The sequence below is a fragment of the Diadema antillarum genome, unplaced genomic scaffold (assembly GCF_040938485.1).
Source record: "Diadema antillarum isolate AM-2024a unplaced genomic scaffold, OU_Dant_1.0 scf00000079, whole genome shotgun sequence".
Lineage (NCBI taxonomy): Eukaryota > Metazoa > Echinodermata > Echinoidea > Diadematoida > Diadematidae > Diadema > Diadema antillarum.
The window spans coordinates 754,567-779,531 of NW_027270968.1; the positions used below are offsets into that span (position 1 = coordinate 754,567).

General features: G+C 39.5%; 1 protein-coding gene across 1 annotated transcript in view; it reads right to left on the minus strand.

The window, feature by feature from the left end:
• Positions 1-2,547: 2,547 nt before the first annotated feature.
• LOC139717665 (solute carrier family 2, facilitated glucose transporter member 1-like) overlaps positions 2,548-24,965 on the minus strand; it is a 49,237-nt gene continuing 26,819 nt past the window's right edge. The window contains exons 2-11 of the mRNA XM_071629171.1: positions 20,419-20,579; positions 17,649-17,773; positions 12,319-12,434; positions 11,636-11,795; positions 10,881-11,080; positions 8,193-8,303; positions 6,943-7,044; positions 5,871-5,946; positions 4,041-4,168; positions 2,548-3,070 (exon numbers count right to left, since the gene is read on the minus strand). Of these exons, the coding sequence (XP_071485272.1) occupies positions 2,885-3,070; positions 4,041-4,168; positions 5,871-5,946; positions 6,943-7,044; positions 8,193-8,303; positions 10,881-11,080; positions 11,636-11,795; positions 12,319-12,434; positions 17,649-17,773; positions 20,419-20,579 (1,365 nt within the window). The 3' untranslated portion in view covers positions 2,548-2,884. The remainder of the gene's footprint in view (positions 3,071-4,040; positions 4,169-5,870; positions 5,947-6,942; positions 7,045-8,192; positions 8,304-10,880; positions 11,081-11,635; positions 11,796-12,318; positions 12,435-17,648; positions 17,774-20,418; positions 20,580-24,965) is intronic.

Consider the following 24,965-nt stretch of genomic DNA (forward strand, 5'->3'; position numbering starts at 1 on the left):
TTCCTATCCTATTATGTACAAGTTTATCTCACATGGACCTCTCAATGCAATCCATGATGCTGTACGCATCCGTTGCCATGGCAATATGCCAGCTACCATCCAATACCACATCTTCTACTGGATGCAGCCCCAATTCACACTCTGCCGCACGTCTCCAGGGAAGGGGACTATGATGAATCACAAGAAGAATAATTTACGACACATATACGTCACATTGTATATATATATATATATATATATATATATATATATATATATATATATATATATATATATATATACAGCCATCTCTTCTTATCGTAACTGATCGACAACGAAACACGGCACTGTTCAATTATGGAACGCCGGGGCCATTTGCACAATACTGAATAATTCAACAAGTAAACTACCCTGTAACACATGTTATTCTGTTGTTCTTTGTTTTTGTTGTCTTTTAAATTTTTGTCTACGTACATACATACATATACATATATATTTCTCTTCATGTTTCATATAACTCTCTATCTCTTTTTTTTTTCATTATTTTTCCTCATTAACCCCACAAACTACAATCCACGATGTATCATAAATGAACATTAGATCCTCATGCAGTCTGAATGGTAGTGTCGTTGTGGAGTGATCTTGGTATTCTGGTTCCACAGAACACACCTACTTTACTTTTTAGACTGCTATTCTTGAGTGTCCTCCAAAATTTGAGTCACGATATCTTATCCTTTTTTAGTCAGCTAGAACTCTTTACTTTCTTAAAAGACTACAACTCACAGTGCACGAGGTAGCTAACGTCCAACATTTATTCTACATGTGGAAAGCAAATATGACAAGTCTTTCCCAGCCACTTTGTTTATATTTACAAATGGTTTAGAAACTCATTTCACTCAGGTGAAATAAGAGCAGTCTATCCAAGATTATTTTCACATGACAAATGTGAATTGGTGATGACAGCTACACAAAAGCTCCTGGTGAGTGATATAAGACTGTGAAAGCCCCCCAAATTCCTCAAATGTAAAATAACGGTACTCTCTGAAAATAAAAATATGGAAGCAAAATTGAGTTAACTGTCCCAGAGAAATATCTAAACCATAATGAATTTGTGAGTTATATATAAGTTAAATCTAGATTTTGTGGTGTGTGTTTTGTATTTTTTGCTACATTTTTCATCATTTTTTGTTATGTTTTTGGAAATAATATTTCATTTTGAAAGAGCATAAAAGCTGCCTCAGAAAAATTGGAATATCCTTCTTGCATCCTGGCAATCATTCACAAACATCGGTTATTTCAAATTACCTGAATTTCATCTTCGACTCTGAATATATTATATACATACATGTATATTATGTCTATAGCACATGATCTACAACAAGGTTGAAGACGCTACCCGCCCAAGGTAAGATTTCAGCCTCAAGAAAATGCAAAGCGTGTATAGACTGGACCACCCGGGCACAAACGTCAATGCATTGTAGGCAAAAAAAAAAATCACTGCATAGGATCTCCATTGAAAGGGGATCTCTCTCTCTCAAAAACAAACAAAGAAACAAAGAAAGCACAACATCAAAACACATGCCTTCACTTTTGCAGTAACCTCCTTTTACAAGAAGCTAATTTTAGAAGAAACACATGAACTCTCGCAATCCCTGTAACGACTCAAGAAGGCAGCAATCCACATGATCACTGCCAATCCATTGTCACATAATGCTATTTATATCCGAAGTATATGGCAAACCAAATTTTTCCCCCAATATCTGCCGAGATACTTTTTGGACGTATTCATGGTGCTATCGTATAAAGGATGTCTCTGAATGGGACAACTTTCCTATGCTGTGAAATCAGCTTTTCTTTGTACCCAATCAGCCACAGACATATTGTAATTCTTCACTCCTGTTTATAAGTGTTTGATATGCTCCTTGAATACAACAGAAAGCAAATAAAGCTCCGTATAAAGCAAACCGATTCTGCACTGCCCCGAAAGAAAATTTGTGACCCTGCACCTCAAAACAAACAAAAAGTCGCCAGACATGAATGTTTAGTTAAGACCATATTCTGAAAGAGCAGACTTTAAGCTTTAAAATGATGTATAACTCAAATCAAATGGACTCTCCTAACCTATCTAAATATTGGAAAGAAAGCACAGACTCAGGAAAAGTGTATACTGAGAAAAGAGGCTCTAAAGTACAGTGTCTATTCAAGCGCTTAATCTCTACCAAACTGTGCTGGCTGTGCGATGAATGGGACAAAAAACAGGAAGTAAACCACCAGAGTAACAACAGTGAAGGGATTATCAGATTAAACTGAAATTAAGCATGCCTCAATAACACATTCTGTCTATAATCAATGCCAACTTTCAAAGCAGTAGCACTATCCTTTCAAAAGTTATTAGAGTTGAAAGTGAAGAGTGTGGACAAGGTTTTTCAGAAATGAAAAAGGGATTCTAAAAACACACCTAATCACACTATTCTACCAAAAATGTTCGAGATAAACTGCTAAAAAAACACCCTTTCCCGCCCATTTTATGATACCAAATTTTAGCATAATGTAAAAGAAGACCCGCTCTTTCAGAAAATATGAAAAAGTCAAGTTCGGCTAGGTTGACCCATTTTACTTATTTTCGGTCCTCACGCAAAATCAGTGTATGCGACTTTATGTTCGTTTTGAGGTGCACTGTCACATTTGGAGACATCCTTCGTGACAAGTGCAATCTAGACAGTGCTACTTTGCTCTTTGGTTCTAACTTTTAAACTGCAACTTATCTATCCTCATGTATCTATCCCCTTCAAAGACCACATCAGATAAATCTTTTGCTACAATACAATGTTGACATGGCGACTTCTCCAATCTTTGTGCCCCAGCAGTCGCCCTCGCTACACGCTTCGCGTTTCAAGAGACATCATCAAGCTTTCGCCACGTTGTCCTGTAGTTCGTAGTTGTCCCGCCCCTTGCCTTTACCCTTCCTGAAGTCGTCGGCAATCTCGTCGAAGGTGCGGTTTCTCGTCTCCGGTACGTAGAAGTAGGAGAAGATGGTGGTGAGGAGGACGAAGAACATGAAGACCAGGAAGGAATACGCTCCGATGGAGGCCTGAAGGGATGGAGAGAAACGAGAGAGAAGGCACGGCATATATTGCCTAATTACTCGAATCATTTTCCTTCCATTCATTTCAGATTTGTTGCAACTGAGAATGTCTCTCTCGTAGGCCCTCTTTCATAAAATGTAGCAGCAAATAATTACATAGTAGCATTGCAAAACTAGAAATATTTGTGGCATGATATTTTTGGGAATTGGAGACGACCGCTTATTTCACAGTATGAATTTTTCACAAGTCCCCACTGGCATTCAATGAAAATAGCGTAGATAGAACTGTGCGTGCATTTCAGTTTTGCAAATCTTGGCTCCTTGCAAATTGTAAAAGTTTCATGCAAGCAATAATTTCTGATTTTATGGTCTCAGATTAGCACAGACTGACTATGACCTTTAACACACCTGTCACATGATGTTAACAGTACTCAGTTTCCCCTTTTGCTTTAACTGCTCAAGGAATCTCTTTTTTTACATCTTGGGAGAGATAATCATACCATTTTTCAGCAAATGCAATCCTCAAGGTCCCTTGACCAAGGGACAAAGAAGAGATATGCATGTACTGTAAACATTGACATTTTGGCACAAGGTTCATGAAGAAGAATTTTGTTTTTGTTTTGGGGTTTTTTTTTCTCAGTTTGCCTGTCTCCTTGTTACCACTATTAAAAGAGCACGAAATCAATGTGGATGAAGCATTATAATGCACTGATTTGCATGCCTTTAATTCTCTTGAAACTGCACTCTTGTACTCTCTTTGAAGGGCTAGAAATATTCAATTCTGATGAGTAGTTTGCAGTAAGGAACTGAGAATCTCTTCCTACAAAATCTGACCTGGACTGAAAAGAGACTACAACACCAACCCCCAAATCTCCCAACTTTTGATCGGGTTTTGTCATTAAAAAGTCACGCATATTCTCTCACAGCTCGCTCTCTTTTCAGGCAGACAAAAGGAAGAAGATGATGTTAGTCTCACCTGGATGAAGGGGAAGATGAGACCGACGAGGAAGTTGCACCACCAGTTGGTTTGGATGGCGATGCTCATGGCAGCCGGGCGGGGCCCCTGCGCCCACAGCTCGGGCACGATCACAAAGGGTACAGGTCCTGAAAATGGGGAGGTAGGAATCATCAATTTAAAGATGGAATTTGACCCTCACACATGATGTGGATGTGGTGAATGCATAAAAATTTGTACAACATACCAGTAAAGCTTTAACAAAATTTGCCATTCCATACTTGGAAATTTGGAAAGTTTAGATTAAATTCATGTGTATTCATTGTTGTAGACTACACAATACATGATGCCATGATAATACAATATGAAAAAACATATAAAAAATAATAATTTCCTTTTTAATGAAAAGTGAACATTCCCTCCACTTTCTAATACAAAGATAAATTCAGGGTAATAATATTCCCTCTGCCTACCAAAGTAGGTAATTCAGGTGTTCTTTCATCATGCCTGTTATCCCAGAACTGATCTGTGAATATTTACCTAATCAAATCAGTTTTAGCATTGCAGCTGCAGGACCCATGCCCCAAGTCAGATTCATTAAACATTAGGTTGATCCTCGAGCATGAAGGACTTATTGTAAATTAGCCAGACGTAACCATGCCTTGGTTCCGACCGGAAATCCCACAATAGATACATTAATCTATTTGTCTGTGTGTCTGTCAGTCTGTCTGTTAAATCTGCATCTCTACACAGGGTATAAGGTATCCTATATAGTACTATCGGTTTACACTACAGACATTCGGCGTCAAACAGCTAAGGAGTGACTAAAGTAGATGTGGTGAATGGTAGATACCTAATAGTGAAGATTAAACCATCCCTCCTTGCCAATTCTGCATTCCAATCTCACCAATCCATTCCGGTCTGAGAAGCACAACAAAATTATCTGTCAACTCGCATAGCTGTCTGGAAAGGAACTGGCAATGAATGACTAGGGATTACCTAATCCCTTTAATCCCTATTGTGTCAACAAGGCCTACCCTATTGGTCTGAGACATTGTTACATCACGAGTAGGTGGTCTTAACTCGCTGAGGATGATTTGATTGTGCTACAACACGCATTTCTCATAGACCCTTACCCGAGTATACTCAGGACTCGTTCTCAATAGGTTAATCCAGTTAATCCACAAGGAGGTCCTCTTTTTTTGTGGGGGATCCAAAGAATGATGATTATTTTTTTAAAAATGTTGTAGCTATGTGCCTAGCCTTAGGCTTGTATCGCCCCTGGAGTGACAAGACCTTGTATCTCAAAATCATGAATTTTCAGAACAGCCAAAAAGCATGGATTATGTTTATAACTGTTCTGTTTTGAAACTCAAATCAGTATCACTGAGGTTCAAAATTGTGTGGAGGCTTCTCAATGTACAGTACATGACAATTGAGATGTGAGGATATGAGGTTAAAGGGATGGTACAGAATTGGTGGGGATGAGAATTGGGCTTTTTGCGATATACCAAGAATACACTTATTATATAGCACAGAGCATGCCATTTTAAGAGGAATTCAAAGTTTATTTGATGAAAATCGGGTTTGGAATGACTGAAAAATCCAAAAACAAAGTAAAATAAAGCGATCGTAATAAAGTGTGGGTCCCACACTTTATTAGAATCGCCCTCTTTTGGATATCTCAGCCATTTAAAAACCAATTTTCATCAAATAAACATTGAATTCCTCATAGAATTACATGCTCTTTCATATTTCATAAGAGGTTTCTCATTATCTCACCAAAAAATGTTAGAAACCTGAAATTAGGTCTCAGCCAAAACTATACGATCCCTTTAACTTTTGACTTACCAGGTCCTATGGCGAACGAAATGATGTAGGAGAAAATGAAGACAAGGGACAACCATTTCATCCAGTCCAATTGTGACTGTGGAAAACAAACAAACAAACAAACAAAGTAACAAACAAATGAAGAGTCACATTCTATGTGAATGCATACATGCCAATTGTTTTGCAGAGTGGGGGGGCTTTATTCTCCAACCCACCAAAAATATTATCCTCCAGTCATGGGAGTAATCCTCAGTAAGTAAAAAAGAGGCATAACTACATGCTACGTAGCAGCTGCATACAGATGTCTAGTCCACCATGGGCCCACACAAGCCTGTATGCAGAGTGCATAAAAGCAATATGATCTTCGTCTTCCTGATCGCAAATTCAATCATCCATGGCATTGTTTCACAACTTCCAATATGTGAAATAATGCCTGGAAATATTTCCCATCTACAGTAAATATTAACTAAATGAATGAAAGAAACACATCTTATCTTAGTACTAATGATTTACAGACAAATTTGAAACTTCATAAAAGTCTTTCTGGGAGCCTCCTGCAGCATGTAAAATTTCAAGCTTGTGATATAAACACCAGTTTGGTATGGGCGTTGTTTTCTATTACATTAATGTCTATTTCAATCATGAATGGTGGGGGGGGGGGGGGGATGTTATACCTAACAATAGTTGATTTGTGCACTGACATATCACTGTACCAGACTCATTGCATAACCCACTGAATCATCTTTTCTTCTTATTTTTGAAGCTCCTCAGTTACAGCTGACATAAGTTATGGTACTTCATAACTGACTAAGTGTATACTTCAATTGAGAACATTGAAGACATTCAGGGATAAAAACTGCTTGAGAGGTAGATTCGCTCCACATTAATACACTAGTAACCTGCTTGCTCACTGTGACTCATTTTGGTTAGATTGGTTTCACGTGAAGATCTAATTTGTAGCAACGCACCATCTCTTTGCATGAAGGGGGAAAAAAGAGAATCACCTGGCTGGAAAGGAGGCTAGTCTAGAAATCATCATAATCAAAACTGAATGACAAGCATCTTAAAGATCTAAATGACAACGACAACTCACCTGAAGATTGATGCTAAGAGTCAGCATGGCTAGACAGACGGCCATTAGACCGAAGGGGATGAGAATCAGAATGCGTCTGCCTGCCTTCTCAACCATGTAAACCTGAAAGGAAAAATTAAGAAAAAATAGTCAGGCCCAGTGGAAGATTTGCTCTTCCAGCTCAAAATTACGAAAGAAACATAATGTAGCTGGGGTGAGAAGACCTTGTATCTGAAATTTTGATGAAAATGACTATTTTAGATTTATGGTCAAATAATGAGTTAAGTGATGTCCTGGCCATATCCCAACTGTCTCACTCCAAAAATGAAGCCACCACAGCATGTCAAAGGAAAGGCTATCCCATTCCCTATAGTGCTTTGGCAGCCATGTTTTTTGGCTCTCCTGAACATTTGACAGTTTGTAGATATGAGGTTCAGTGATATAAAAAATTGACCTTAAAAAAAAAAAACAATTACAAAGTACATGTACACTGCCATAGAAAAAAAGAAACAAAAGTGATCTTGAACGAAATCAAACTCAAAACTAGATGAACCACTGAAGAGCATTTGAATTCAAAGGAGGGGCACTCCCTATAACTCTGTATGTGCCCACAATTATAGCCTCATGTGCCAAGCTTTTTCATCGCCATTCAGCAAACTATCCAAACCTAGTTGTAAAATTAGCAGTCCACAGGAAGACCACAGTGACACAATAGGGATTAGGGGGATTAGATAATCTCTATTAACTGATTAGTTTCCAGACATTGGTGCCAATTGGCGAAGAAAGCTCTCCCCAGTGCATGCCAATTGGCGATGAGAGCAATGTAAAGATTTAAAAGGGTGGAATAGTTTTGGTTGAAACCTAACTTCAGGTTTCTAGCATTTTTTGGTTGATATGATGAGAAGCCTCTTATGAAATGTGAAAGAAGATTTAAGTCCAAGAGGAATTCAGTTTTTATTTGATAGAAATTGGTTTTGAAATGTCTGAGATATCCAAAACAGAGCAATTCTAATACAAGGTGGGACCCACCTTTTATTAGGATTGCTTTGTTTCATGTTGTTTTTGGATGTCTCATCCATTTCAAAACTGATTTTTACAAAATAAATATTTTGAATTCCTTTTAGAATGGTATGCTCTGTACAGTACTATTTCATAAGCGGGTTCTTGGTATCTCACAAAAAGTAAAGAGCCCAATTCTCATCTCCACCAATACTATACCATGCCTTTAAGGTTGAGAATTTGTGTGCCGGGAGCAACGCAATTTGACTCACCGAGATAATTGTCATGACGACGTTGATAGCACCTGTTCCTATAGTGGAGTAAGCTACCTCCTCTTCTCCCATCCCAGTCTGATAATAAATCTCTGTTGCATAAAACAGGACCTGTGAAGATGAAACAAGGAGAAGAAAAACAGAAAACAAGCACAAGAAAACACATTAAATATTTGCAGCAGATGAGCAAAAGGTTTTCACAACAACAACGAAAAAAGGAACTTAATCTTTTAACAATGCACTGCTTATTCAAGAATCAGTCATGAAATTCAGAATTTAAAGAGGCTCTCGATAATTCTGCAAACAAAACTATCATATTAGAGACAGTATATGACTCAAATCATTAAAGGGTCCAGTTTACCTTTGGGTACAGTCATTTGAAAAATATTCTAGATATCGCTTTTCATGTACATGTATAGGTCTGTTGTACCACAAAACACCCTCCCATATAAAAGTTTTGCAATACAGCCCAATAAATAAGGAGCTGCCATTATTTTTCTCAATAAACCGTAGCGGTATACGGTTTAGTCTGGAAACATTTTTATTATACCTATTGTTCACATTTTGTATAATTAACCATACTTAGCATCGATTTTACTGATTCAAAGTTTCACAGTGGTTGTTTCTATCCCTTACTCACATTTTAGAACTATTTTAAAGCACTAATGCTGGGGTTTTGTTTCATCTGCAACTGGTAAATTGTGCCTTTTAAAGCAAAAATATTTCCACTCACTCTGACAGATTATTGAGGATAATAACAAACGTTCTGACATGAAGACACAGCACAACACCCGAGGATTTTGTTTCCTAGACAAAAAGTGGCCCAACCTCCGCAGTCTGATACATCGATAGCCTGCGGATAAAAATCTGCTGGTACGCTGGATTTATTCGATGGAATGCATAATCTCAAAGTACCCGGCAGCATTACATCCATGCTTTATTAATTTAATTTTAATGACCACAGAAAAAGAGGTCAAAAAGATAAAAACATACCCAGCAAGCAGGGTAACCACATATCAGGTAATAAGATAAATGAAATTACAGCAAACTTTACACTGTTTCATGGGAGGAAAAAGAGTGTCAAGTTGCTGCCATGTTTGCTGGTGCCCGCAAAGCGTGCCATCTGACAAAACACCTACACGCCCACATCACATCGCTAGCCGGCTAATTGCCTCACAGTAATTGGTGACAGCTGATTCTATTTGTTCACTACCTCCTGCTCTTTGCAGACGAATACACACACACCAGACACATGGTAGTACGGACTAGTAACCTCATTTTCAAAGTTTTCCTAGTCATAAAATCAAAAACACTTTCACAGCTCTTGATCCAAACACATTCACAGCTTTTAAATTGCACTATGCCATAAGACCTAAAAGTACCATTCAAAAATCAAATTGCAAAGATGTTCATCATCACAACTTGAAATTTTCAAAAAAGTTGTGCATGTACATGTATATCAATCTAGGACTCAACATTTTCAGGAAATATTTGTAAAAAGTATGTGCAAACTCTAAATAAAAGATAACTACATGTGTCGTTCACTCTGATATATTCTGGCAGCTTCAGGCATGGGGCAACTTGCATATATGCATGCGACTCTAGCCACATATGAACACGAGGTCAAACACGCCTAGTCTGGGAGGTACGAAAAGCCAATATTTGCCAGCCATCTTGTTGGCTGGCAGTGCACACATTGGGGGGTACTATGGACGTGGCCAGAACGAAAGCATGAATGGCAAACTACATGTACAACAGTCCAATGTTTGCTGAAACAGTTCAGACATGGCTGAGGGCTTTTCAGGGAAAGGACACACCTGCAAACCAATGACGTAGGAACGCGATGCCAAGCAGGAAAATTATTTCTGCCATTAGATTTCAATTCGGCTCTCACGGATATTGACTTAAAACCAAAGTCAACGTTAACCATGTTTTATCACAAGTTTTGCAAACAGTCACATGTGTGTTACACCATCTTGTTGCAGGGTACAAATAGTAAAAATTTTGTTTGTCAGGTGTGTGCATCATCATTTCCATTCATTATAATGTCATTAAATCCGGTTTGACCTCATGTCATCAAAGTCTCTACCATCATCTTTGAGCACTACTTCCATAATCAACATCATCATTTACAAGTGTATCACCACTATCAATGCCACTACCCTCATCCTTTTTGAGCTCGCAATGGTGACGATCATCATCATTGTCATCATTGTTATTATCCGTCATCCTCCTCCCTATGGTCCCAAGCAGTAGCACATCGCCAATGCCTACGATGCGAAGCTCATCAATGCTGCCATGGTGATTATAGTTGCCTTCTACATCACCACCACCACCTCCACTACCACCACATCCACCACTGGCACCTGCCTGCCTTCCTCCTCCTCTCCTCCTCCAATACTCACATCATCACCATCATTGGTAACCACCGTCACCACCATCAGAAGAACAGCTTTGCTGAAGCAAATTGCTGTGATTAAATAAAATAAACTGAACTGACCTGAACTGAACCACCACCAATACCACCACACCCACCACTGGCACCTGCCTGCCTTCCTCCTCCTCCAATACTCACATCATCATCATCATCATTGGTAACCAACGTCCACCACCACCACCAACACCACCACCATCATCACACCCATTGGTGGCACCTGCCCGCCTTCTTTCCCCTCCTCTAATACTCACAGCATTGATACCAGACAGCTGCTGCCCTCCCTGTAGGACCATGCAGATCAGGAGAGGCATCTTCCAATCGGGCTCCTTCAGCGTCAGGACGTCGACGATGCCCACCCTCTCGTCCTGCAGCTGGCTCTCCTTCGCCCCCTCCTCCTCAATCTCACGCAGCTCCTCCTCTACATCATCTGAGCCACGCAGTTTTTGAAGAGCTACAGAAAGTATGACAAATATCAATACATACATGAACAATCACATACAGATTATACAAAGATGATAATGACGACCAAGGCAGGAGTGGTAGAACAGTAACTCTACTGTAATAATGATAAGATCAAAATGAGAAAACTTGCTAAATAATTTAAAAAAAACCTTAAATATAGAGAACTTTTGAGTGTTTGACATCCTTACTCAACATTCCTAATCTTTGAGGGTTTTGAAAGTGCTAATATTGAATGTTGGCCCGTAGTGAGTACGCTGATGCATGCATCAGCTGCGACCTGACCACTAATACCACATCTATGCTATGCTATCTATGCTATCACAGCGTCATGTTGCACACTTACAGTCGATGCATTTCAGAGATTTGCTGATTAAAGGATATGATGTTTGCACAAATCTAAGGACAAGATATTTGCACATTTCATTTTGCAGTTGTTTGCACATTTACGGGTAAGACGCTTGCACATTTGCAGTTTGCACATTTGCGGTTGTCTGCGCATTTATGGGTTTCTGCACATTTCACTGCTCCACAAGAGCTGACATACCGCTTTCGCAGGCACTCTTTCTGCCCTTGCACAGTAGCAGCCACCTGGGGCTCTCCGGACAGAACGGGAGGACGATGAGCTGGACGCCACTCATGACACCGATGAGCGAGAGGAGGATGGCCCAGGCATCTTCATCCTGGAAGGCATATAATCCCAGGGCCTACAAAAGAGTGATACAAGGCCAATGGTAGATAAATTGGTATATCTGGTAAGTAGATTGATACAACATGATATAGACATAGATAAACAGATAGATAAGAAGAGAAATGTATGATCCTAAGGTCTAAGAGGAAAAGAGATGAGAGATAGGCCAATAACAGATAGGTAGGTATATTTGCTATTTAAATGTAGATTGATGTACCTGGTAACAAAGTATACATATATAGATATGTATACCTATGTGAGATTGATAGAGAGTTGTAGCACAGACATCTAGAGAGGCTGATACACATGTATAAATTGACAGGTTAAGATGGCTACGTGATGCAAATGATTGATGTTTTTAGCACATGTGCACACAAAAAACAAAATAGACATATGGACAGATTGTTCTGATCTGCATTATAGCTGCATCATTTCTAAGAAGGCGAGCCCAACAGTCTTGCTGCACGAGAATGAGTAATCCTCTCTGAAGGAATGATCACCATGGTTACAGTCTGGAAGAAGACACTCCGCCCACTCACCTGACCAATGAGGATACCAATGGTGATCATCAGCTGGTGAATGGTGCCAATGGCTCCTCGTAAATTGATTGGCGACACCTCGGCCAGGTAGAGGGGAACTATCGTGATGGCCGTTCCTGGGGGTTTGGGGAAGAAGAGGGGCAGTCCAAGAATTAAAATTTGTTATCATTCAATTCAACATTCAATTTAATAAAGCTTTTTACTTGACACACTACATGTCACAACTTAAGTGTCGAATCACAAATGTTTGAATGTCATAGAAAGATGACTATTGCAAAAGTACAATGGATCTTCACACAATGAGAACCAGATGAATGCCATGCACCAATCTATATATTGGATAAATTCCATAAATACCATTCATTATCTGTTAATCTTTCTTTTTTATCTTCACAGAAATCATAATAATATTAGATTTTCTTCAATTGGCATGAGTTCTCACAGCGCAGAGAAACAAGAGTCTTCCTTAGCCCCACAATTTCCACTATGAAATTCACAGACTGAAAAGGCAGCCACAGATCGCCACTGCGATCATTGACACCAGGCCGAATCACGCCACCCGACTTTGGTCAAAAAAAGATTGCCTTCCCTTATGAAGATTGTGAATTGCTTCCTGTTATATCTTTTCTTTGTTGTTGTTTTGGGGGTTTGCTTGTTGATCATTTCCTCTCCCAAAAGTGAGATTTAATTTGGAGACAAGAATTTGGTTAACGAGCAGAGGAAGAGGCAAGCAAAGACAGGTTCGAGGAAGCGTTCAGACAAGTGGTCATATCGGTGGATGATACGGCAAAGAGATCAGTAGAGTTCAAGACCCTATTACAGGATGGGCCCATCTGTATTCTTACGATTGTAGTACATGGTGAAACAATCAACCGAGAGGAAGTCAGCATAATTATGACTGCATGAAATTACCGGCAGAATTTTGTGCGGCTGAGCATTTCACTAAAGGTCGGTCACTCGGAAGAAACTTTTCCGTAGCGTGTCTAATGGCTCGCTCGGCGATCATCTCAAGCATCACATGACGCTCTTACGATCCTCTGCACAGCAACTTAGTACTCATCAACAGAAATATTAGTTTAACTTCATGGCTTGCTACAGCTGTACCATACCATGAGCAGACCTCCCAACCTTTCTAACTGAAAAATAGGGATGATTTGGCTTAAAGGTAGGAGAGAAAGAGCAGTTCCCATGGAATTGTGAGGTGAAATCATCAGAAAAATAGGAAAATCCTATTGAAACAAGAGCCTGGAATGGTCAAAATTCAGATTCTTTCCTCCAAATTCAGATCAGTTGGGAGGTCTGCATACATGTATGTTTAGTTCGGGGTGGAGTCAGTGGACAGTGCTTGATGGTGCAGAACAGATTTTTTGCCTTCTTCGGCTTTCTCTGGTGTGTGCATGTCTTGTGATATTGTACTCAGAGAACAATAGCAAGGCCACGTCACATAGACAAGGAGCACTCAAAAAGAAAGGTATATATGTGAAAGTACGCAAACATGTTTTGCTTTTGAAAAATCACCTGATACAGGTGAAACAACTTTCCTCTTCTCCATTGTCCAATGTTATCTCAAGCATCATTAATGGGGCTAACAATGGCTGTGGTTGCTTCAAACGTCAAACATTAGAGGATAATCTCATCATCTAGAATATTGTTGACATATATCTTCATTGTTCATCAATGACATCACCAATTATGTTTTCTTTCTGTTCATGTCATTTACTCTTCTTTATTCATTAAAGGGACTGTGCAGTACTGGTTGAGGTGGGGATTCATGTTTGAACATTCCTAAGTGAGATAATGATAAACCTCTTATGAAATATGAAAGAGCATGTAATTTTAAGAAGGATTCAATGTTTCTTTGATGAAAATTGGTTTTCAAATGGCTGAGATATCCAAAAAAGTGATAATAATAAAAGGCGACAGGCCACGCCTTTTATCAGGATCTCTTTGTTTCACCTTGTTTTTGGATATCTCAGCCATTTCAAAACCGATTTTCATCAAATAAACTTTTGATACCCCTTGAAATTGCATGCTCTTTGACATCTTATAGAGTGGTTTCTGAATATCTCGCAAAACGTTAAAAGCTAAATCCTCACCTCAACCAGAACTGTGCACACCCTTTAATCTAGTTATCTTATTTGTATCCTACTGTTTATCATCTCAAACTATTTCCTTCATTTATTTACTGATATATTTTCTTACAAAAAACATGCAGCCCTCAAGACCGACAGCTCATAGTTTTATACTAATTGTCTCATTTATGCTCATTGTCTGTCTCAGTTATTTTACGCTAGCTCAAATTCATATATTGCGTTTGGTTGCAGTCAGGGACTGGGCATTTTCAGCTTTTGCATGAAGTCAATTTTCCTATCTTATATTCAGACATTTAGGAGCTTCTGGTTTTGAGGCCATGTTCTTTTCAAAAATGACATTCTGAGGGGGAAATTCTGTGTGAAAGAATAATTGACATTTGTCCTAGTACCGAATCATGCAAAACAGAGTCTGTAGTTCTGTAACATGGTGATTCAAAGTACCAAAGTCTCATTCTCAATCCAGATAACATTCTTTTCAGGTGGAGCTCTGTAACTGAGCTTGAGTTAGCGACGAGTTTAATACACACCTATTAAACAGCAATGGAGTTTGACCTTGAAACCCAGATTCAACAATCAAAAAGCCGAAGTTCACGATCACTATCATTAGAACAACATGACGTGTGATCATACCGGACCAGAGTGTCACATTTTCCTTCCCATGACATTGTCCCTGACAGTTTGATCTACTATTAATGATCTGATAATAAACCTCCATGTGCTCATAGACAGATTAAAAAAAAGAAAAGAAATGACAGCATGCAAGTTCACTCTAATAAAAGGGTAAGAATGGATAGTCTTCAGAATTTCATTCATTCATATCACTTTATCTTTCCTTGCCCACTCTAACAGATCTTTCTTTTTGCCTTTTTTTTCTGTGTATGTTTCTGTGAGCGTGCTTGCGCGCATTTGAGCATTACTTTTTTTAACAGAAACAGCTCTAGATCACTACCTCACAAAATTGTGCAACAGAACTTTAAAATAGGACCATGATGAAGCAGTGATCACTCTGACCTTAACCCTCTGTGAACAAGTGCAACGGCATTTGTCCACAGAATTGGTTCATATCATTTCATCACTTAAAGTTCGGTGTCGCTTTGAAAATACCCCACCATTAGAATTATGATTCCTTTCATAAGCTGCTGTATTGTAGAGGTAATTCGGACCTTTCCTGAGAATGGTAAAATTGGAAACATCTTGAAGATAGAGAAGACAGGAACACTACAGATGTCCAGTGCATTTATCTCGACCACAAAATTTCAACTGTTATTCCTGGTACAACTGGGAAGCCTATTCTCAAGGTACATGAGGTTATTAGTTTTTCAGTTCTTTTTTAAAGATCTCTGAAGTGTATTATAAAGATTTCATTCATGATGTTGGGAGACAATTTTCTTCAACCTTGCAAAATTTTGTGATGTTTGCAAAATGGATAAATGACCTTTGAAGCAGACTCCGACTTTTGTAGTGTTATCTCGCCGCAAAGAGTAGGAGAAGGCTAGTCCACACAATCTTATCGAAAAGTGTGCAATTCCTCCATTCTCATTCTCTCTAAATGACATTTACATAACCACTTGGGTTTGTCTATGATCAAATGGGCAACAAGTAGTATAGAATATCACAGATCTATATCAAAGTAACAAAGGAAAGGTTAAACGACCTACTTTGTTAAGAGGAGCAAAGTTCATATAATTGATAACCAAACAATGTGGAGTAGTACCGTTGCTTGAACAAAGGCGACAGGTTCTCCTCTGCTCTTGTGGCTAGCAATGGATTCCCCAATATGGACAGATATGTGATACATGGGTCAGATAACAGTCAGGGAATGGTCAGTAGCATGGATGCTAGAGACACCAGGTTGATCCCAAGGGAGGGACGGGGAGGGTGAAGGAGGGGCAGAGATGAGAACTAGTGGACCTTTTCTTGAGGGGATTGCCAAATTATCAGAGATAATATTCTACATTTTTCAAGGAATGAGTTTAATAATCAAGATGTGTCCTGACTAAAAATGAAAAGACAATAATGAAGATGGACAAAAATGAACATATTTCTCCATGTATTCTTCATCCATTAATATTCAGTGGACTTAGACTGGACAGGAGGGTGATTAGACCCCTATAAGCCTCTTCTCGTTAAGTCTCTCCCCCGTAATCCTCCGGTTTTGGATTTCCCCCGCACTGAGCGCTCACTCTAAAGGTCACGATGCTCGCTTTCAATCCAGGAGATGAGGGGGATTCATGTGCAACGAACTCCAGCTTGAAGTCTTTGATGACCCCAAAACATGAACTTATAAATCCCAATATTCCATCCAGTCAGAGTGAAATGGAAGGCACAAAAGATTAATGTCTTCACTTTGAGAAAAGAGGGGGAATACCTAAAATATTCTATATGATAAGTTAGAAAATTCATGAAAATACAGATGAATTGTCCTCCACAAGAAACATCTCTGCTCAATATTGACCTGGCCTCATTCCGAATGCCAGCATCCAATCAGGGAGGTGTTCGACACCTCCCTGGTAAGGCATAGTTTTACAAGCAGTGAAGAAGATTTGCTTTAGTCTTGGATACGACCTGGATGCAGAACTAGACCCCGTCGTAACACTTTCCCTTTTATCTTTCTGACCTGCTCACTGGCATCTTTCCTGCCCAAAGAGGAAATGTCTAAGTCTCTTATCATTGCTATTTTGTTTTCAATAGTACATGTTAATATATCTGTAAAAACGGCAAAGCTGAGGACCATTGTATTAATGACTCCCCTCAAGAAAAGTCAGCAGTCAGCAGAGTTTAGTCACAACTCTGCAGTCAGAGAAATATCTAGAGAGAGGCCTTCCATACCTAGCCACCTCAAGGAGGCTATTTAGAGAAGTGCTCTACAATAACAGCATTTTCAAGTGCACACAACAACCCTGTTAAGGGGTTTGTTTTGTTCAAATGAATCTAATTTGGTTAGCATGAGCATAAGGGTTTATTTACAAGCTTGTATCTGCTCTAATGTTTCTCCCTCTGTGTACAGTGTGTGGGTGCATGTGATGAAGCACCTAGTATCTATCTTTTTCAAAATAATGATGAGATACAATTGTATCAATGTATTAAATCTATTTTTACCCAGGCTAATGGTTGCTAAGAACATTTTCTTCTGTTCCTTTCAGCCACAGCCACTGCTCCTGTTGCAGTTTTGTGGTCTCATCAATTACATACTGTTGAATAGTTTCTCTGTGTGTGTGTATGAGTGTTCACACTTACCAACATAGAAGCCATGGATTAATCTGCCGATGATGACCATCTCATAAGAATTGGCCATAGCACTGAAGCCAAAGAGGACGGCAGAAACCAGAGAGAAAATATTGATCATCAGGAGGGCGCCCTTCCTATGGTAGTATTGAAAAAAAAGGGAAAGAAATAGGAAGAAATTAGTAGCAGGTGGAGGTTAGTTTGCATCTTTTCATGATTTTTTCTTGAACATTTCTCTCCTTACCCCTCGTTTCTTTCAGTTTATTTCTTTTGGTGATGGGATCAAAAAGAAATTGATTGACTGAGGCTTTTGAGTTTAAATATTCATTCGATACATCATTACTATTAAAGTTTGCGTGGTCTCTTTGTTCGAATAATTACTTTCAGGTAGATAATATGAGTCAACACATGTTGAATACTTGTATCTAATAAGGGCACAAAACATGAATGATCTAAAAAGAACACCATTTATGAACACGGCTGGTTCAAAGCACTGTTGAATACAGCTCTGCTGAAAGAGGTTAGCACTCACGTCAGGGGGCACGTATTCACTACACGTCTTCATGCATTGCCAGTGAAGTGTAGATTAAACCATTGGACCACATCATGTCCAGATGGTCCACCATAGAATCTCATGTAACATTAAAAGATGAACCGATTTTTGTTGCACGGTTCTATTCTGCTGTCTCATGACTGTCCTGCATTTACCCTGTCCATATAATTTACAGCTAGGTCAGCTAAATGACCAGATACAATGTGAAATGCAGCCCATTTCCCCCCCCCCCCCCCCCCCCCCCCACACACACACACATGCCCTGGGCAAATGTACAGTACAATAATCTTATGAACCTCAGAAATAAGTATGTATGACTCTGGAATCACTCAAAGATCTCAAATACATCAACACAACAACCAACACAACTTGACAGACACAATTCTGTTCTCATACAATCATCCCTAAAACCCTTCAGAATAGAGGCAATACGTTTTGGCTACATGTTAGCATGGAATGAGCAGGCCTTCACCCTGTAGTGTTGTTTGGCGAACCCTGTAGCGTACAGTGAACTTTGCTGTACAAATTAATGAGTGAAGCCAGCTGAAGCTCATTCTGATATGATAAGTCTTTGCAAGGGCAGTTAAAACAAACAGACATGGAGATTCCACCTATCTTAATCCCTTCAATAAGAAATCCATACTAAGGCGTAAAGTCTATTTTACGCACACAACAAACACTGGACCTCTAAAGCAGCCTCTTTAGGCATCAAAACAAATAGGATTACAAAGAAAAAATATCTTCAATTAGGAAGCCCCATATTACTATTAATATATACATGTATATATCCCCAGTTATAATATTATGCGTAAATCACTTAAATATTCAGAGTAAGACTGAGTACTTTTTGTCATTCTTACTATACGTCTCCATAAAACTTGGCTAATATGTTGTTTAAAAGTTCGCTGAGGTGATGTAAATCAGATAAAGAGCTTTATGGTAACACCTAACCCCATCGCGGGGCGCTGTAACGGTACGTATTTGTCCGTATGGGGTCGCTGCTGCGGTTAGGTAACACCCATGACTACTAGTATGTAGTCCTTGAAAGGAAATGTCGTTTGGAGAAATCTGCTGAGACTTTGCATTAGCTGAAAGAAAATAATGCAAACTAACTAAACTTATGCCTCCAAACGATGTTACACTCTCAGTGAAAAAAGAAGAAGATAAACTAACACAGCAGTGCAAGCAAATACAAATCTTCTCTGGCATTTTGCTCGCATTCTGTTCTATCTTAAATACTTAATCCCTGAAATGCGTATCCTCTTTTCCCCTTTCTTTTGTGTCAATGACTTTAAAATGTTACTTTATTCACTCTTTCTTTTTTTACCACTGACATTGTTCAAAGCATTTTAAAATTGTACACTGAACTTGTTTGCCTGTATTAAATTCCTAAACAATATTTCTACTTTACTTCAAGTACGCATAAAGACTGAAGGCACAAATAATTGACCGTCAGTCTTTACATTTACTGCTAATACACCTATCCACGGTGATCATATCACCGTTGCCCTCATTAATAGTATTAGAGGTTTAGATAGACTATCTATTGGTTGCAGATAATCCCATTCCCTCTCCACAGCCTTCTGAGCAAGCCAAACATGTGATTAGCAATCCTTGCATAACTCCAGGATAGAGCTTTCTTGACTGGCTATCGCTTGATTGACGAAGCTGCTGCCAATGAACAGGTTTCTGACCTACAGTACACGGCATCTTAGCAGCCCTCCCATGTTATGTAACTAATCATCTTTATGTCATCCCCGATGCAAGTTCCACAAGACACATCTAGAATACAGCTTCAAACATAGTATTGATAAAATGCAGCCTATTCACAGGTACCCATTGTAATGTATGTTTCATGTATTTGTGAATTGTTATCAGAGTAGTTTCCTTTTCCATTTCTATTCATGCATTACTAGCACATAAGCTGCACAATCGCAAATATGAGCATTTCATTTCTAGAGGTACTGAATGTTTCTACTTTTCAAACACTCTATAAATCTGATTTTCATTCCCTCGTGATTACAAGACTGTATCAACAGATGAGTTGCACTTACACTGGTATGTAAAATAGTAGTGAGTCTCTCCCTCCCTCTCTCATTATATCATATCATTCAAGGGGTGCATTTGATTACCCCATTAAAAAGAAAAGGGGGAGGGGATGAGGGAAGACAGGTACAAACTGTGGACCTCAATCTGAGAACAGAAGATGAGTGGCTGTGGTTAATGTACCTGCCCAGTCCATCGCTGAGGTAACCCCCAACCATGGCACCGAAGGCGCCACCGATGCACCACACAGAGACTGTGGTGGACCAGAGCCATAAGACACCGGTATCACTGAGGGCTTCGCCACGCCTGTCATAATTGGACTGGTTGTAGAAATCTTGCATCACCTGCACAACAGAGAGAAACCAAAGGAAATGGATCCTTATATTATTGTAAAATCATTGAAATTGGTATAAAACTTAATATGCATATGGTTGACATTACGGACACACATGAGAAATCAATGAAATTGGTAACACATAAAATGCATATGGTTGACATAATAACAATAAAATAGAGAACACATATTTCACATTTAGCTTTGGAAAGTAAATTGTATGGAAAACATTTTCAACATTGGTATCACTCAAACTGACAATCAAATTTGACAACTATGTCTCGCACAAGATCAAATATCGAAGGGGGAAGGGGATTTCTACATATTTAAGGTGATTTCAATATTCTCTCCCATTCCACAAAATGTTCATATCACTTTCAACACCATGATCCTAGTATTTGACTTGGCAACAGATGGACATAATTCTCAACCGTACGACCTAAATTTCCTATGTTCTACAGCTAAATTCATACCAAAGTGGAACCGCCCCTTTCTTGACCTTTCAAGATTCACAATCAATCTCCAAATGATCAAATATTGACAACAGCAGAGAGACCTGGTTAGCGAAGCAAATCATCTCGAAGGATACATTAGTTTTTAAAGCTTTTTCTTACCAAAATTTTGCCCTCTACGATTTTCTTTCCCCCTCTCTTTTACAAATATATTATTTGCACTCTTTCTCTCTCTCTCTCTTACTATCATACATCTTTGTTTTCACTGCACACTTCAGCATAAATCATTTTCCACAAACGAGATGGTTTCTTTCACTAAGTGTGCGTGTGCACGCACGCTTAAAAGAAAATCATTTATATCTCTGGTACAAAAAGAAAATAGTACAATGATCACCTTTATTTTGTCATGCTTGTGGGTAAAAATCACACAGTTCCACACAAATCAATGTGTGTAGTCTAGATGTGTGTGTGTGTGTGTGTGTGTGTGTGTGTGTGTGTACGTGTGTATGAAGGAAAGTGTATGCTTGCTGTGGAATACAGTATTCGTATTCCACACTCATAGAAATGCTCTACTGTAGCATTGTGTGATTCTAGCAGTAAAAGCTCCAAACTTTGCAACGGTTCTTGATTTGGCAGTATCATTCATCAACGTTATTAAATTTGGCATTTACAGGCAAACGTGTCTGGAATCACTATAATCTTGGGCAAACTTGAAGTGCAAATGTGGACATTTATATGAAACGATTGCCGGGTATACTTCGTATGAAAGTGCAGTGGTATACACACATGCACTTACGGGCACACACTGTCCCGTGTAACCCTGCCTTGGACCGCGACCTCAACACTTCACGCACGGGCGACAGGAATGCATTTTCCACATAGCCCACTGTGACGTCAGGCCCATTTACGTCTACGGAAGAAGTGGAATTCGATCGCACGAACAAATAATACTGTAATCATACCAGCCTAGAGCAGACAGCTCTCCTCGGTAAGCGATCGACCTCGAGAGATATGCCGACACCGCGGTACACATCTTACCTTGGCCGATGGCCTTCTCAAGGAAAACATTGGCCTATATATTACGGAAGAAGGATAAATCGACAAGCCAGAGTCGCGAAGCAGACTATTTTGGTCTACTTTACGAAGTACGACATGGACCTCGTAGCAGAGTTAACAACGGGCGTCACGTGCTATATCGATACAGTACTCGTATCATTCTGTACTGAGGAAATTAATTCACAGGTACAGTATACAGAGCGCAAGAGAGAGCGGAAGGTCAGACGACTACTTTCCCAGGGTCAGAAAGTTCCGATTTCGTCTTTCAGGTGACCTTGGCATTGTAAACATCCAGTTGACGTTCTCAAAACGAGAGTATACCCGAATGCCTCACGGGTCGGGAAGACACTTAAGAAAACGTAAACACGGTCATACAGATTGATGAGAGGGAGCGTTTACGATGCACTTTCGAAGTGCGTCGTAACCTCAACCCTATCGCACTTTTCAGGCCAGAGATAACATAATTCGTTGGCTGATTTTCGTGTGATCTTATTCCAAAAATACGAGGAAAAAAAAACACCCCAAACTTACGCAGTCGTTTGTGATGGTGTATATTTATCTCATGTGACTTTCTTTCTGCAACTCCTTCCACATTCTGTAAGTGATACTTTCTCATAGTTAGTCGGATTTCCGCAAACTTCCGCTTAACTGATGCATCACTGTTTTGAGTCATTTGCTTGTAGCAAACAAGTTTCCGTTAGAAGTGAAATGAACTTTGCTCATATGGGTAACATATTTATACCAAAAGTTGCTGATCATTTGTTATTCTGATTGCGTTCGCTGTTAAAAAAAAAGGAAAAGAAAAAGAGAAGCAACTTCCCAAGCGAACATCACTCCTCACCTTGATGAATACAAGATGCCGAAATATCGGCAGACTTTAGTTGACAAAAAAGTTGCGCACAAAAGAGATTTCTCTCACTACCTACTCGTGATAAACTGAGGAAAAGCTCTTCGGTTGCGCATCGGTAACTCCTGACGTAAACAAAATGGCGATCGAGTTCGCGAAGTTCACGTGACACGCGAAACGCGTTGCACGCTGCGACACGGGCACCGACCGATTAGACAAAATAATGACGACAGCATAAATAAAATGCTATTTGTGTCGGCCATCATGATGCCTTAGTATTCAACAGCATGACATGAATTGCGCTCTACTTTATTTCTTCTCTCTTCCTCTCTATATTAGTGAACATGAATAAATATGCGGCGTGAAAATAAGATATTGTGACAAAGTGTGATGCGAAAATGCTGGGATCACAAACGCATGGGAATGTTCGGTGGGCCTAATGCGAGGGAGGCGCTTCTCACCTCCGGCTAATACTTGAATTATGTAAATATGTATTCGTTAACGTCAATAAACCTCAAAAATTCAAGAGCTTGGTTATTCGCACCCTACTACAACTATACATGTACCATATACCTAACTAGAGACAAGAGTATTCCGTCCAGTAAATTTAGTACATGTACTAGTAGCGCGTTCAGGAATGATAAGAAGAGTCAGAAATCACACTGATCATGAAGGTCGATGAAAGCTATCAAGTCTCGGATCGTGTTTTTGTCAGTCAATGAATTTTGATTCAGGGTCGAGAAATTATGTGATGCTCTTTCGCAGGCGTAGTAATTTTACCGAGTTCTCTCATGAAATGACATTCTTTTGTTGCTCCTGCTCCATTTCCTTTCAAGCAATCATCAAAGCTCACGACCGCGTACCAGCGAAGATACACAATATATAGCCGGCACGGCGTTGTTATTAATAATATTATGGGGGGGGGGGGGGAAATCGAGTACCACAATAAAATGTCGATGTTTGCGTGTTTGGGTATTCCTTTTTTTTTTTCTTTTTCATTTTTCCCACAGTCAGTCCAACCAACATCAAGTATGCAACAGCCCACATTAACGACATCAATTTTTACTGCTTGGCTCGCATTTCTTTTGTGTCGATTCGAGTATGCCTTTGCCGACGTTAGTCTGCTTTTCAGACCCGCTTTTCTACCCTCTTGCGTCTCGGTTGTACAACAACAGTATGTAATGTAGACAGTGAAAAGGCCCCTTCAACAAACGAGGTATTCGTTTGTATGTACAGTATTCCACTCTGTCTATATCTTCCTCTCGTACTGGTCACAAGGGCGTTCACTGTTGGGTAAGAACAAGCTCCACTATTCAGGGCATAATCTGCGGTGTTTACAAGGCACTCGAGATTGAGCGTGGTACGAGTATTTTTGCGGAATACACAGTAATGGACTAGGTTACTGTATACGGGGGTTATATTACGTCAATGATACCGATGGGAGTCTCATGTCATTCCCGAAAGTAGAGATGTTCTAGTGATAGCTTCTCCGAAATCACGAAATCACTTCTCTCGAAGTTTACAACTAGCTTTGATCGGTCACAATTGAGACCAAGATACATCCTTATCAACGTTGCCCGAATAAACTCCACACATTTATTTTCTCCCATAACCGGCAATTTCGATCGAAAGAAACGCCTGGACAATTCTCTCTCGGTAATTGGTGAAAGCAACGCCTTCCCCGTGTATTGAAGTATCGATCGGAAGGAACGCCTGCAGTGTTTTCCCCGGTTAAACTGGTGAAATCAGCGTCATCATAAAACACAAGAACAAAATCAGTCAGAGGGAAACAAAACCCATCACTTCGCGTGTTGTTATCAGGTGAACGAACTGCTCTTAACATACTTTCACATCCGCCTTTGAAACGTGGCGGTATGTGCTACATCCCCTAGCTGATGGGACCTATCGGCCTACCCGGGGCGTTTTCGTTAATCCTCTTCTTCAGACAATGAAGGATTTCCTTAAAACATGGTTTTTATTTACTTAAGAGAATATAAATCACTCGTTCCAGTATGAGATTTCGGCGGAGCGCCAAGACACA